This window comes from Patagioenas fasciata, chromosome 3, assembly GCF_037038585.1.
Source record: "Patagioenas fasciata isolate bPatFas1 chromosome 3, bPatFas1.hap1, whole genome shotgun sequence".
Taxonomy (NCBI): domain Eukaryota; kingdom Metazoa; phylum Chordata; class Aves; order Columbiformes; family Columbidae; genus Patagioenas; species Patagioenas fasciata.
Genome location: NC_092522.1, coordinates 93,737,020 through 93,751,879, shown reverse-complemented (window position 1 = coordinate 93,751,879; position 14,860 = coordinate 93,737,020). Strand labels below are relative to the sequence as shown.

Here is a 14,860-nt window from a genome sequence, read left to right as displayed (position 1 = left end):
TGATTTGGAATCAGTGGACTTTCCTGTTGATGAGTTTTTAGGGAAGAGGGGACACTTCCCAAGCTGTGTCATTGCTCCTCCTCTTCCTGCTGTTATGTTAGTGCAGTGAGGTTGTGCTGATTTACACCACGTGAGCCTCTGCAGTGCAGCTACACTGCATAGGTGTTGTCTTTGGTAGGGAAACACTTTTGGCCTTATTAAACCTTATTTCAGGGGATTAATTTGATTTGTTCTAATCAGACAGTATCACTTGTAGACCCACTTCTCCTATGAGCTCAAGGCAGGCAGCTCCTTACGTCAGTCTGCAGCTCTGTTGTCCTACTTCACTAGACTTTAGAATACTTAACAACACAATTTCCATACAAGAAATATAATTAAAGTAATAGCAGAGCCATTTCCTTGTGGGCAGATTTCTTATATCCAAACCTCAGCTCATTTATACATTGTAAATAGCCAAGAGCATTCTAGAAGACCAGCACAGAGTGCTCAACTTGGTCATTTTCTCGTCTTGACAATGGCTCTAATTCCCAGAAATGGTGGTCTACAATGAAGGCACTTGATTACAGCAGCAGCAAATAATGTACAGTGTTAATAGGCTGTTAAGTTAAGTGAACAAGAAAACTGTGATGAAACAATTTTTTTTGCTGTTATAATATTAGGGAAATCCTTACCATTAAACACTACCTGAGAAGCATATTAATGGAGACAATTTCAACAAATCATCACTTGTATCCTAATTAGATAGGAAAAACGAAATAAAAAGTGCTTATCATAGCTGTATTGTACAAAGTATGCTTGATTTAAGTAATTATCAACCCTCTCCCTTAGAGTCCTTCAGGGCTTTTTGTTAATAGAAACCTTGCTCCGGATGACATCTTATTTTCCTTTCCTGCCACTTGTGTGACCCTTGTTGCTCCAGCACCAGAACGCCTTGCTTCTCTTGCATTTGCATAGTTCCCTGTAACAACTGGAGCTGTGTATGCAGAAACATTTCAGAATGAAGAGTTCGTCAGTCTGTATGAACTGTGCTTTGAGAGGGAAGAAAGAATTTCCACTGTCCGAACCACCAGTGCATCTACCATATCAGTTACTGTCAGCTTAAATAGTCTGAAAAGTTACTGATTGTGGTAACTGTGGTGCAGGGCCAGATGCCGCTGTGATTGCAAAAGGATGACAAGATAGGGGAAAAGGAAGAAATGGCATAGGCCCACTCATCCCTGCTCTACCTAGGATGTGAAGGGTTAGGTTTCTAGTGAGTCTAAGCTTGCTCATCAGTTCAAATACAGCCTTGCTGAATTTTGAAGGAGGCCAGATTTATCAACAGTGCAGGATTTTCCTGTTCTGATGTAAATGTTATTCATATCTCATAAGTAATCCAAAATTAATGAGGTTCCAGCATATTATACATAGGACAGAGATACTTGGAATGCATCGTTTTTACAGCAAGGCTACAAATCATATGATGTCTAATGATTTTTCCATCACATGCCTTTCCAATTATGTTCTGATTTTCTGTTGCAATTGCTATGGAACTAAAATCAAGTTATTTAAAAGCCTAGATTTATGTTTAATTTTGTAATAAGCCATTCCTAATGAAATTAAAAAAAATATATCCTGATTTTGTTTGGGATACATCCTCCCAATTTTTGTCCGTGGAAAACTAAGAACCTCATGACTGTGCAGCTGCCGTAGGAAAGAATAATGTCATTCCCTGGCCTGCATTAACCCTGACAGAGATTTAACTTTACATTGTGACTGAGTGTACTGATTACTAAAACACTGCATTTTTCATAGTGGTGTTGGTTTCTTTGTTTCTCTCTGCTTCCAACCTGGACCAATCCAAAACACACCAAAACTGTATGTGTACTACTACAAAGAGTTTCTGTTTCAATGCATTCACATTTTCTAGCAAAATCCTTTTCCTTTAGACTTTATACATGGTGGTATGTGTTCCATCAAAATCAGTTGTACTTTGAGCAAGTTGGAATGACCAGGATATAAGGGTCATTTTGAAACATCACTATTTCAGACTGTGCAAAAATAAGTGTGAAACCCCATCTCCACTTTGTTCAATGTTTTTTTGTGTTATTAAAGCTTATGCTGTATTTTAAAGCCTCCAGAAATTCAATATGTGTGGAAGAAAATAATATATAGTATTTTTAAAATCAGCAGTTCTTTTAGCATTCCAGTGCACAGAGCCAGATGTACTGCATTTGAGATCACTTAGTATAACTACAGTGGCTGTTGTTAAAATTTACTTATATAGCAGAAACTTCAGTTGATTTTGAGATAACATCACTGTGCATAAATTCGTAATGTTGCTAGAAATCATAACTATTTTTCTCACAGAATGAACAAAGATATTTCACATTGCATCTCCAGGAAGAATCTTATACTCTTGCTCCAAAAAAAAACACTTAAGAAAACATCCTTTTGCTCTTTTTCTCTCTCAGAATAGATATATCTCCATTAAGTTTCTATTTTAGTACATGTATATGCGTTTGTGTGTGAGAGACAAATAGGATTTCTGCCTCTGCCACATGAGTACACCATGTAGTACAAGAGACTGTCAAACACGTGCATTCAGCACACAATGACCTTTTTCCTCTTTGTATAACTGAGCAAGCACAGCAAATAGTAATTGATAATATTAGCACAGATAATGAATACAAAACTGCATAGCACCGACTGGAAGGATAGTAAACTACTGAAAAAATTACCTCTTTTGAACTTCTACCCACTTTTTTTTTTTTTTTTTAATATTGATTTAACTGAATTGAAGCTGTAGGCCAGTCCTTCCAGAATTATTAAGTACTTTCTGTTCTTGCCAGTTCTGCATTGGAGGCCCCGCCGGGGTCTGGACTGTGATGGAGGACACGCTCCTGCGTGTGCGATCGGCTCCTCTAAGACACCCATGGCCGTTCCAGCAAGAGGTGTTTCTCGTGCATCTGTACACAGAGTCTGTTTTCCAGGAAAATGACAAACTTCAGTCAAATGAAGTGTGATTAGATTTTAACAAGGAAAATAGGAACTGGAAGCAAATAATGTTTCGTAATTTGCTGGCCTCCTCTCTTTTGGTATCTCTTACCCCTGCCCCAAAGAAGAAACTTCATGCGAGAGTCAAGTGTCAAATGGCATGGGTGCCTCCCGTCCACCCTCATTAATTCAGAGACATCAGTTAACAATGTGTAAAACAGATTTGACAATTCATAATTTCACTACCACTGTAAGAGTGGCATTTAAGTAACTAAAATACATATTCTTCCATTTTTCCAGTTGGCCTCTTGTGCATTTTATTCTTGGCCTACACAGAATTTCCTATAAGGACATATACGACATGATAGCCAACTATTAAGAATTATTGTTACTATATTGAGAACTTTTTCAGTTTTGCACATAATCCTTTGTGAAGTTGTACAATAACTCTGTCCATGGAATTAAGTTGAAGTTCCTTGTACCAGAATGAATAAAAAGAAAACCTTAAACAATCGCATTCTTTTTTCCATATATATTCTTTTCTGACAAAAAAAATGACATTTTTAGCAGAGGGATCTCATTCTGCTTTTGTAATTTAGGCATTCAATATGGGATTTACAAAATTGGAAACAAACTGAAGAAGGTTTTAAAAACTCTTTCAATATGATTCAGTTATAAAAGCTGACATTTTAGGGAGAAATACTATGTTTTCAAATTTTTCTTTGACAGCAAAAGCAAATTAAATTGATAATATTTCAATGTACTGCCACTAATCATAAGCCAGTAAAGCACCAGTACATGACAGAATATTAATAATGCCATTCGTTCAGGTAAATTAATGTCCGAGTTGACATATGTGATATTTATAGCCGTATCAGTTTGTAGAGTTATAGGATCTCACAGTCTGAAAACATGCAAACTGTTTATTGGGAAAAAGTCAATATTGGATAAACCCTACACTTGCAAATATTCCTCTGTTTAACTCATTTGCAGTTCTTCCTTACCGTTACCACACTAGTCCTCATCCTGCAGGAATAACAAATTACTTGGCTGACAAGGAACAGCTTTCTCCTGGACATGGAAACACATTCAGCTGCCAAATAAAATACAACTTTAATCCTCTTCTTCTTGATGAGCTGTTTAAGAAACTCCTTCAAGTACTTCTTCTTTTGGTGAACACACTGATTTTTATTTTATCATCTCAAAACCCATAACTTTATCATGGTATTCCAGAAGAGTATCTGAGTTTAGAATTCCATACCACTGTTTACATACCGTATCACTGCATATTGTAGGGATTCGGTTTTCCTTAAGGTCCCGAGACCAATTGTGCTCCAATCTCTGTTGCTGCAACTCCGTTGACCTCACTGCTCTACTGAAAAATTTATTCCAATAGCAATTGCATAAATACAGGTTGGTGCTATTAAAATGGACAGTCTTAAAGAAGGTTCCAGTGTGGGAAAAAACAAAACAAAACAAACAAGCCAGACAAGCAGGGCAAGATTTTTAAATGCTTTCATTCACACGATGTCCAGGGAAAGTTCTGCCTAGTGTGAACATCCATTTACTGTTCTACAAACAATTACATGCCCATTGTATGTAATAACACTTGCATGTATCTTAACATACTTCTGGGAACAAATTGATTTCCTAAATGCTTGTGCATCATCTCAGTCACTTCATCTGTATATTCCTACAATGATAATATATCTACCAAAACATTCAGCCATCAAACGAAGAACTAATTTTATGGACATGGATATATAACATGTTCTTCACTAGCTGTCTGAATTACTTGAAGTCTGATCCTCAGTATCGAGACTCACCGACTATTTCGCTTTTATATTTTTTGTGTGTGATTCAGTTCTTCAGTGTTTCATATTTAGTAGCCAGTCTTAGCAGATATTTAATTTTGTTTGTGTTAGGCTTGCACCATTTAGTAGGAAGGTCTGGGGACTGTTCTGCGTGTAAATGTGTAACCATCCTGGGAAGCAGGATCACAGGTTTTGTTTGGGATCTTCAGATGCTCAAGGTGGATTGCTAGACACACACAGTAGTCGTAAGTTTCCTGGCACTTCAGTGTTGGTTACATGTAACAGGCATTTTTCTCATTTGCCCTTTCTAGGAATTTGTCATGATTGTTGTCTTTGGTTTGGAATTTATTATTCGTATCTGGTCTGCTGGATGCTGCTGTCGATACCGAGGATGGCAAGGAAGATTGCGCTTTGCAAGGAAACCATTCTGTGTAATAGGTGAGTGTCCCACCTCTAGTTTATTTTAAGATAAAAATAAACACCCTCCCCTTCTGTTTTCATTCTGAATGAAAACTACTGGAATCAGACTCTGTTTACAGTAACTAGGTGTAAATTCAGAATAGCTGTGTGTCAGCTGTCATCTGCCCTGGGCTTTTCCAGATATAAAATCACAAAGTCCCTAAATACCAGCCCATCCATTTTTCTTAAGACATTTTCCTATGCGTGTCCTACAGCTGGCATGTATATTGGAAGAATGAAGGGCTGAGGGCTGATCTCACTCAAAACCATGGGAGCTGTATGCATTTAATGGACATATTACACATCTTGTTACATACATGCATGGATACCACACACATATGTGCATACACTGTGTTCATCCTATTTAACTTCTGTGATCAGACATGTATACATTGCAATGAGTTTGGATGTTGTTCCTACTTCCTGCATTGCTGCTTTATGCATGACAGTCCAGGTAGCTATTCAATCAGTGACTCTGGCATAGGACATAGCATACTTCTACAACTATTTCAAGAGACTATTCCTCCCCTTTTTGCTCTAGAAATTATCTATGAGAATGGTGAATAAGCCTACAGCCATACAAAACCCTATGTTGAAAAAGAATCTGCAGGAAAAAAAAAAAAAGGTAGAAATCAAGGATGGCTAACCAAATTTATCTGATAATTTCTTATTTTTCCAATGGTTTGGAGCAAATTCTTTTTACAGAACATCTGTGGAACTTCGGGGTGTCAGTGTCTCAATTTCTCTCTCAACTTTCTTCCTCTCTGCAGCTTTTAATTTCATCTACCTCTATCTTAAATTAACTTATAGATCGACTTGGGCAGGAAACATACTCTCCCATGCATCTGTACAGCAGCCGGCACATGGAGTCACATGCTTAAAGCCGATACACACATGGGTCTCAGCGTAAACAGTGAATAACAAGTTGTCGTCTAGATTAATGCCATCCTGGTCTAAAACAAAAAAGTTATTCAGTGTCCCGTGGCATAGCAGACTGATGCACTGGTTAGGGCTTATGCAAAACGCAAGCTTTAGCCTTCTGGCTCTTTCCCTGGTAAATCCATACCTTCTCCCACTGAGGAATTCCCACAGCAGAGAAAGGGTCTTAAGCAAGAGATGCATGTGTAGGTGGATGGCATCGCAGACTGTCTCCTCCTTGGAAAGACTAACCTCATCTACGCTATTTTATGGCACTGTAGGAGAGGGGCAAGTATTGGGATTGGCACTTGTTTTGTTCAGGCAGCAGGGGAGGTGGACAGGTACCTCACCCCACCCCACCTGGTGCCAGGTCACACACTTGCTCTGAGATGCCCATGCCTCGCCAAAAGTGGAAAGAAAATTCAAAATCTTCCCAGCCTTTACCAGCCAGCTGTCAAGGGAAGGCTAGAAATTCAGACATTCACTCTCCCTGGCATCAACAAACACAGCCGCCCTCCTTAACCAGACTTACCTTTATTCCAAGATTCTGTGGTACACCTGAACCTTTGCAGTAGTCAAGTTTTGCCAGCACACAATTGGAAGAAAGCACCAGATTCTTAATTTGGTAAAATTAACCTACTTCAGACATTTAGAACTTAGTAGAAATATATAAATCTTTAAAGAATTTTAACTCACTAGAAGCATTTGACATCTCAGAGTGATTTGCTGCTTCCCAAACACTAGCAGTTTGTTTGATTCAGCTTTTTTGTTTCTCTTCCATCGCTTGTCTCCATTCAACGAGTTTTCTGCCAGTGATTAACTTTAGTCTGAGGTGTTAATTGCCAGCAAAAGTGAACGGAGAGGTTCTTCCTTGTTAAAAGCTCTGCATGTTATCTTGGGATGACTGATGCAGATTTTCCCCCTTGCCTTTAAACAGCCCATAGCTACCCTCCTACGGTTTGTGAAATAGTTCAGGCAGGTCTCCTGACATGGGCCTTGGTGAGTCTTGGGCTTTATTTAACCTGATTGTGGTTTTTCCTCTTTTCTCTGGAGTCCACCTGATTTCTTGTTGCACCTGTGTTCATACAGGGAACCTCTAGCCTTAAAAGCATCTTCTCTGTCCCCCTTGCAACTGCATCACTTGCTGGCAGAATTAATTGGTAGCCAACAGTCTTTTGCTTGTGGATGACTTCCTATGTTGGTTCACTGGATGAAAAGGGAGCTTTGTTCAGCAAAACACTGTACAGCTACTAGCGCAGCTTCTGGAAACTAAACCAGTAGCTTGAATTTCTTGCCATTAATTATTCTGTGTATCTCTTCTTATGCTAATTGTTTTTTTTCTGGACTTCAGTGTCTCTGAAGGGAGTTCCTGGTGTTCAGCATCTCTCCAGATTTGATCTTTTGAGGAAGAACCTTTAGCAAGTCACCTTGGCTTTGCAGTCATGGCAAAGTGTGCCCCAGCAACAAAAGCCAAACAGGCTGCGTTAGCTAGAGCACCATCACTCATTAGGCCACATATCAAATACTACACTCAATTTGCCCCTTCCAACACCCTGCATGAAAGATGTCAATAAACTGGAGTTCATATAAGGCAACCAAGATGATCAGTGCTGGAGCCTTTGCCCTGTGAGGAGAGGGTGAAGGACCTGGGCTTGTTCAACCTGGAGAAAGGATGGCTTCAAGGGGAACTCAGTGAACTCAGTGCTAAGGTCTCCTTAGAAGCACATGGCCAGTTTTGGCCTATTGCTTTTCATACATTTGTTTAATTATTTACTTAGTAATCCATCAGTTATTCTTTCTGTTTATTGTTACAGTGGAATAATAATGGTTTAGAAGACTTAGTCTGTTTACTATTAATTAGAACTGCTATATATCTCCAGCAGATCTGTTCTCTGATTGTTTTTGTGATCAAACACAAATCACATAAAGGAATGGCCTAAGAGCTGAAAATAATAAATCTGAGGATTGCCTCAAGGGTCACATTCAGACAGTCTTTATTTTTTTCCATTAATAACCTAATAACCAGAAAAAAATATTCAGGGTGAAAGCTCTGTGCTTATGTTAGTGTGCCTACAATGTCACTACCATGACACATTAGTTCATCAAGCATTGCTGAGTGCTACCAGGTTAGTAATTATATCTATCAAGTTATTTGACAGTTTTGCACCCTTGTTTATTTCTGTAAAAATGGAAATAATAGTGTAGTATTAAACCTTGGTTTGTATTTTGTTCCATGTCAGGACTTAACTGCCATCCCTCACTTTCTCTCATTGTATATGAGCTTGTGTACGTAACATAAAGGGCATACCTACGTTCCCTCCCAGATATTTAATATACTTACAGATGTACTTCTGCAAATCCTAGATTTCCTGGATCTATCAGTCTGAAGCTTGGCTGTTAGCCCTGCCAAGGAATGTTGGTGTGTTATAGTGCACAGAAGAGCAGCAATCCGGGCACGGCATCTCCCGGCTGCTGCCTCCAGCGCCAGGGACACTGATGCCTGGGAAGAACCCTGTGTCTACCCATGCCTTAGGAGGAACCATGCTCCTTGAAGATACCCCAGACAAAAGAGGACATGTCTTCAAATTGGGAAAAAAGTATTACTTCCCCTATTGTCAAGCCATTCAGGGACACTGAAATAAATGTAGAGTTCATTGTCCTTTCTCTAGCAATGGGCTTCCTAGATGTGACCTGACAAAATTAAACTTCTGGCCACAGTCCTGTGTGTATGAGATGTTTTACCATCACAATGAAATCTCAGTCTGTGAGGGTGACTCCTGTATGGTGGCACATTATAAAAATAATGAGGAATAATAAATAACAAGCTGTAGGTCAGAAGAGTAAGATCCTGACAAACTCACCTGCATGTCTGAAGTCTGCTGGGCTTTCAGAGGAGCTTCTTTCTCTCCACTGACTCTGTAGGAGACTTTGGGACTCCTACGTGAGGAAGCCCAGCAATGGCAAGTGAAGAGCCCAGAAGCACACTTCCCTTCAAACTCTGGAAGCAGCAAATTTTAGTGTCTAAACTTCATGCGACTTCTAGATTTAAACTTAGGGTTTGAAACTCCTATTTCAGATTTTTTTGCCCTTAAATTTGAGCCCACTTCTAGTAATATAACATTTCTCCAGGACAACTTCCTGGTGGTCCAGCCCAGTGAAAGGTTTCATGTATTTCAGTTAGTCCATTAGTAGTTTCCCCACAGCTGCTCCTATTTTACCTCTAGTCAAGCTACAGCATGATGGAAATGTCACAAGTTCAAATTCTGTTGAGGCTGCAGAATGAACAAATTCCTAACAGGAAGCTTAAGTCCATTATCTGTAATCAGACTCTTGAACTTCATGGCTGGCAAACCTCATTTCAGAGCATTAAATGATAGCAGCGGCTGTTGCGTATTACTGGATCTATTTTTCATTAATTAGTGTGATAATGAACCATCATATGGCACTTTTGTCAAACCTTTATATACAAAGCCATATCTAATGTGCTACAAGATCTGCTGAACCTTTAATTTGAATTAATTCAATATATTTATGTAATGATAGGTTGTGTGTCTGTCACCTTGGTATTTAGACATGTTCTATAGTTTGAATACAGACAGATAGTAAATCTGCTGCTCATGATAAACAATATAAACAGCCTCTCTTCAGTATAATTTGAACTCTAAATAACCCAGCAGTGGTTTGTAATTAAGTATATACTTGACCAAGGAGGCACATCTCGCATCACATCTCATTATAAATCCCAGCCAAACCAAGCTCCAGCATGAACAGATTCTGTACTGGAGGGATCTCCTACCAGGTTGAGTTGAACTCATCTCAGAACACGCTGCCCACTTCAGAAAATACTCTGATAGTAGTAGTAGGAGTATTAAGACTGGAAATTGAAATTTCCTCAAATAATTTCAGCAGTCATAATTATATGCAATGAGCAGAGGTGCTCTTTAAGTTAAAACAGTTCCAAGTTGTGTAGGTTTTTAAAACTAATAGCTAGTGGCATACCTTCATGTTTGACAGTCTTGGCAGTACAGTTTTTAGAAAGGCACAGGAAAAGGAATGTCTTTTGGATATCATCTATGAACCTTATTCTTTCACATTTACTTTTTCTGACTACCTCCCTCGCTGCTGAATAAGGTACCATTTGCTATGAGTGAAGACATCAGGCTCTGGTCTTCTCTTTCTGGAAGTTGTATGTCTGCTATTCAAAAGAAACCAGCTAGTTTGGTACAGTGCAGTTCATGTTGAAATTTCTGGTGTGTGCTAAAGAATTCAGCAGCCTGTATTTGTTGATTGGCATGTTTTTTTGTGTCATTACCCTGTCATTTTAAGTGCCTACCATGACCTGGGCAACCCAAGTGAGGTGTGTCTAGCAACTTCTTTCCCGCTGGGCAGCTGTGGGTAGTGTCACGTTTCATCTTCCCAAGGCTTGGAGCCTGAGGTTTTGATATGAGGGCTGAGATTTTCTTGGGTCCCTGTTCTGTGCATTTGGTGAAACATCTGCTGATGAAGGAAGTCAACAAGGCTCATGTGAGATTTCTGATTAAATGATTTTTCATTGAAAATTAATCAGTATGATTAATTGAAAACAAAGTGATTCATGGAGACAAACCAATTCCCTTTTCCCTAGGGTAAGCATTTTATATTCAGTCTGGATCTTTTTCTCTTTATCATCAAAATTAGAAGCATTTTCTGAAACATGCAGAATAGCCAATAATGCAGTTTCTGCTTTCTGGATAAAGTATGGTTCAATTCTTGCTCTGGGAGATATGGAGCAGGAAATTATAATCTTTCATCCCTGTTGAAACTATCCAAACATCAATAAATAATTCTTAATTCATCTAGGGAGAGATGCTCTTTTACCCTGTCACCTGGTGTTAATTGTAGTCATCTGCTACATGAGAAACTTTGATTTTGTTTATCTGAAGAATAATCAGTCATTTGTAAATAGACTCTTCAAACAGTACAAATTAGAAGAGATCCACACCAGAATGAATGAAATAGGTTAGAGCCCTGGGATGTGAAGAATCAGAGAATGAAGACAGGTTTGTGACAGAAAGCATGTTAAAAAGCCGGAGACCTTTTACTAAAACGAATTCACTTGTAATGTTAGAATTATTTTCTTATAAGGCATGAAGATATTTTCCCAGTCATAAGGTAGTTATGTCCATTCCAAACAAGACTGATAGGATTCAGTACCTGCACTAAATTCTTTAGCAATTCCTAATTCAGTTCACTTTTGTTAGGCAAGTCTCCTGAAGTCAAATGTCATAGTCCAGTGATTTTGAAATAATGAGGTTCTCTGTCCATACTGAGATTCTGTAAATGATTCATGGAGTCTTTCAAACGACTGATGATATCTCATGTTTGAATTTCAGAAAATGTCTTGTAGTGTAATAATAATAATTGTTGTTGTTATTATTAGATATTAATAAATAATATGTATTCTAAACTATTTCATGGTATAAATGTGTATTATAGAACTTCCAGTGCTACTTATAAGCCACAAAGTTTCAATGGCTTGGAAATGTGCAGTAAGAAGGAGGTAAGCAACTGATAGACCTAGAATGAGTCAATATTCTCTGGTTTCAGAGTTGGCATGCTCAATTTTGCTCACACTTTTTAGGAACTGGCTTTAAACTTGTAAAGAAATACCTTTCTTTCCACTACCTCTCTTTATTTGATTTGAGGTATTCATGTCCTGACTTACTAGGCTGAATTCCCATCATATCCATAAACAAGATAGTTGCTCAAATTTCCATCCATACAAGTAGATTCTCCAATCCAAAATTAAGTAATTGTTAATGTAAGCACTGATGTGGAAGTTAGAGGTGGACAAGATTGTGCCAAATGCACTTATGTGACTGCCTCAGCATATGGAGTCTGAAAAGCAGTACAACAGTTTTTCAAAGTTTATTGTTCCTAGCAGGTGGGGTGGGGGGAAATATATATATATATATTTCATGAAGTGAGAAATATGTCAGAGCCTGGTTGATATACAAGGACATACTCAGCTTTCTTGGCTTATTTCCAGATGTTGTGCTGCAGATCAGCTGCTTCAGTGTGTGACATTCCTTGTAACTCCGATCTCGGATCATCGTCAGCTGCTTCTCGTAGCTCCTCTGTGAGAGGAATTGCCGCTTCAGTGGCTGTGCAGGTCTTGTTTTTGCAGCAGCAAATTCTGCTCTCCAGGCAAAAATCTGATTCGTTTAGGCACATTTCTATATTGGTCCAAAATAGCATCCCATTAGACTAGGTGTTTGCTATTTTGGACTTCTGCAAGTGCCCTTTATCATTGGCACACGTGCCACGTCTCACAAGGGCTGTGGTATCCCTGGCTTGCGGTACCACTTTATTTCAAAGGCCACTTTCAGTGTGACTTCTACTTTACTGACATGCCTGTAGTTACTTAGGGGTGCTTCGGCAGCATGTTAACATAAATTTCAACATTAATACCTCAATGTGGTACATTAGACAACTGTCGGTCTGATTATTTGAGCCATGATTCACTACTCTTGCTAGCGTTAGTCAATCAAATCGTCCTTTCTCTCATGGTGTCCCAGCCTCACCTCTGTGAGCACAAATGAAGACATTTCAAGAGGTCTTTGGAGTTATCAACTTGGCCTATACTGCAGGAATCTTTGTAGGGTGGTTTGAAAGGGCTATGCAAACAGGGGAAATGTAGTGAGAAATTATCACTGTAGGTGTTGTATTGTGCACAACCACCTCCTTCACACTTTTCTGTAATAATAACACGTTTAATAATCCTTTTGCACAGATGACTTTGTTCCTTTTACATTCACCATGCAGCATGCTGCTATCCTATATTTGCTGTATGTCTTTCTGTCTCTTTGGTGCTTCTGGTTTACAATTATTACTCTAACACCTGTTCAATTTTGTGACTTCATTGCTGTCTTTGCTTAAAACTCGTCTGTTTCTGTTCAGGTCATCTGTGTGTGAGTGAGGTCTCCAGGAAAAGGGCCAGAGGTGCAGTCAGTTAAAAACAGTGGTTGCATTTTTCTTGGCTGTAATTGTCATTTAGAAAAATACGCATTTTCAGTTATTTTAGAGATAGTGTTATTTTCTTCAAATGCAGTTTTCTGGTATCTGCTGAGCTTTAGTTTATTAACTGGCAATGCTTACAGTTTAAAACACAAGTTTGCCCACTGTTACGTTCAGTATAGTCAAATTGATTGCCAGGTGTCTTCACCCAACCTTGCAGCTAGCTTATTAGTGATCACGAAGCTTGAGGAAATTCAGTTTCCACGGATGTTTCCATTCTTTTACATCCCTTCGGAGAACTGTGTGTTGCCACTAGCACTGCTAACGTGACAGATGGGCAGAGCCGTCCAGTGGGAATTTTATGATCCTGCCTCGAATGGTTACCCTCCAACTGCCACATTGGAAAAGGACTTGTGTAGAAGAGCAAGTACAGTTTTTTAGTTTCTCCTTTTTACAGCTGCTGTGCTAAATACAGCAATTAGGAAGGATTTGACAATGTAACAACATTGTTACATTGTGTAACAGAGTTATGATATTTATATCTTAAGTTTAATACAGCTAAGTAGAAATATTTGCATATTTCTAGATGGCAAATTGGGCATGTTCTGCACATTTTAATTTCCTCCTTTCCCACCACTACCACTTAAGCACTGGGTTCCCAGAACCTGTGGTCTCCTCCTAAAGAAAAATTACATTTTTTACCTTTAAGCTTGTGCTGATTAACTCTCAAAAGAGAGGATTTGACCTTTTTGCTGATAGGTGATATTGCTGTCAATAACAGATCTAAGGAAGGTGTCCTCCTGAACTGTTTTACAGCAACCTGTGTAAACTCCGAAATGGTGTAAAGGCTTATCTGAGTCTGGCCTAAACTGTGCCTGATGCAGAAAGAGAAAGCTCCAGCTGCTTGCTTCCACCCTCATGCCACCCGGTCCTGGTGGCCCAGGGCCTGTGTACCACCATCCTGGGAGCAGCCAAGCCAAGGCATGGCCCCTTCAGGCCTGGGACTCCCTTTTGCCAGCCAGGCCTGATTGTGAGACCCCCATGCTGGGGGCTGCTTTGTTTCAGATGGAGATGTCACAAGGCAGAGTAGAGAGGTTGTCACACAGAGTAGCATGATCCACTGTATTGAAAATCTCATTTTGGGACTGTCTCCTGTTTGGTTTGTGAGAGGGCTACCAGATAATGCTTTCTTCCCTCTCAGACAGGCACTGAACAGAGCTTCTATTTCTTTCTTCATATCTCCTACACTGGGAAGTCTCAAGGGTGGACACAAAGTGCCCCACACTCATGTTCTCCAAAATATTTAAAGCTTCTTGTCGGCACCGTGGTCCCGCATGCAAATTGCAAGCAGGGTAGCAGCTGAGGATAAAAAGTGGCTGGAAATCTCTGGTTCCGTGTTGTCTGAGTAAACTCTGTATTTACAGAAACAGAGGAGTCCCAGGAGGCACTCACACTGACTGTGCAAGCATCCAAAATAGTTGTGTAGGCTGGGAATGCAAGTTCTGTCTTTAGGCAGCATGGAGAGGTGTGTGCCTCCAGAGGACAGCTCAGAAAACTTGAAGTAGGAGTTAATCTCTTTCAGTCAACGCTAGGGAACCATGTTCCTGCCTTCAAAACCTGCATTAGATACCTCAGCTAGATACTGGATGCCTCCTGTTCTCTCCAGCCCTGTGAATGTGAGAACAGATTATTAATGC

General features: G+C 39.5%; 1 protein-coding gene across 2 annotated transcripts in view; it reads left to right on the top strand.

Annotated features, from left to right (window-relative positions):
- KCNQ5 (potassium voltage-gated channel subfamily Q member 5) overlaps positions 1-14,860 on the top strand; it is a 286,898-nt gene that overhangs the window by 210,394 nt on the left and 61,644 nt on the right. For both annotated transcript variants that reach the window (XM_065834714.2, XM_071806871.1), the window contains exon 3: positions 5,102-5,228. In XM_065834714.2, the coding sequence (XP_065690786.2) occupies positions 5,102-5,228 (127 nt within the window). The remainder of the gene's footprint in view (positions 1-5,101; positions 5,229-14,860) is intronic.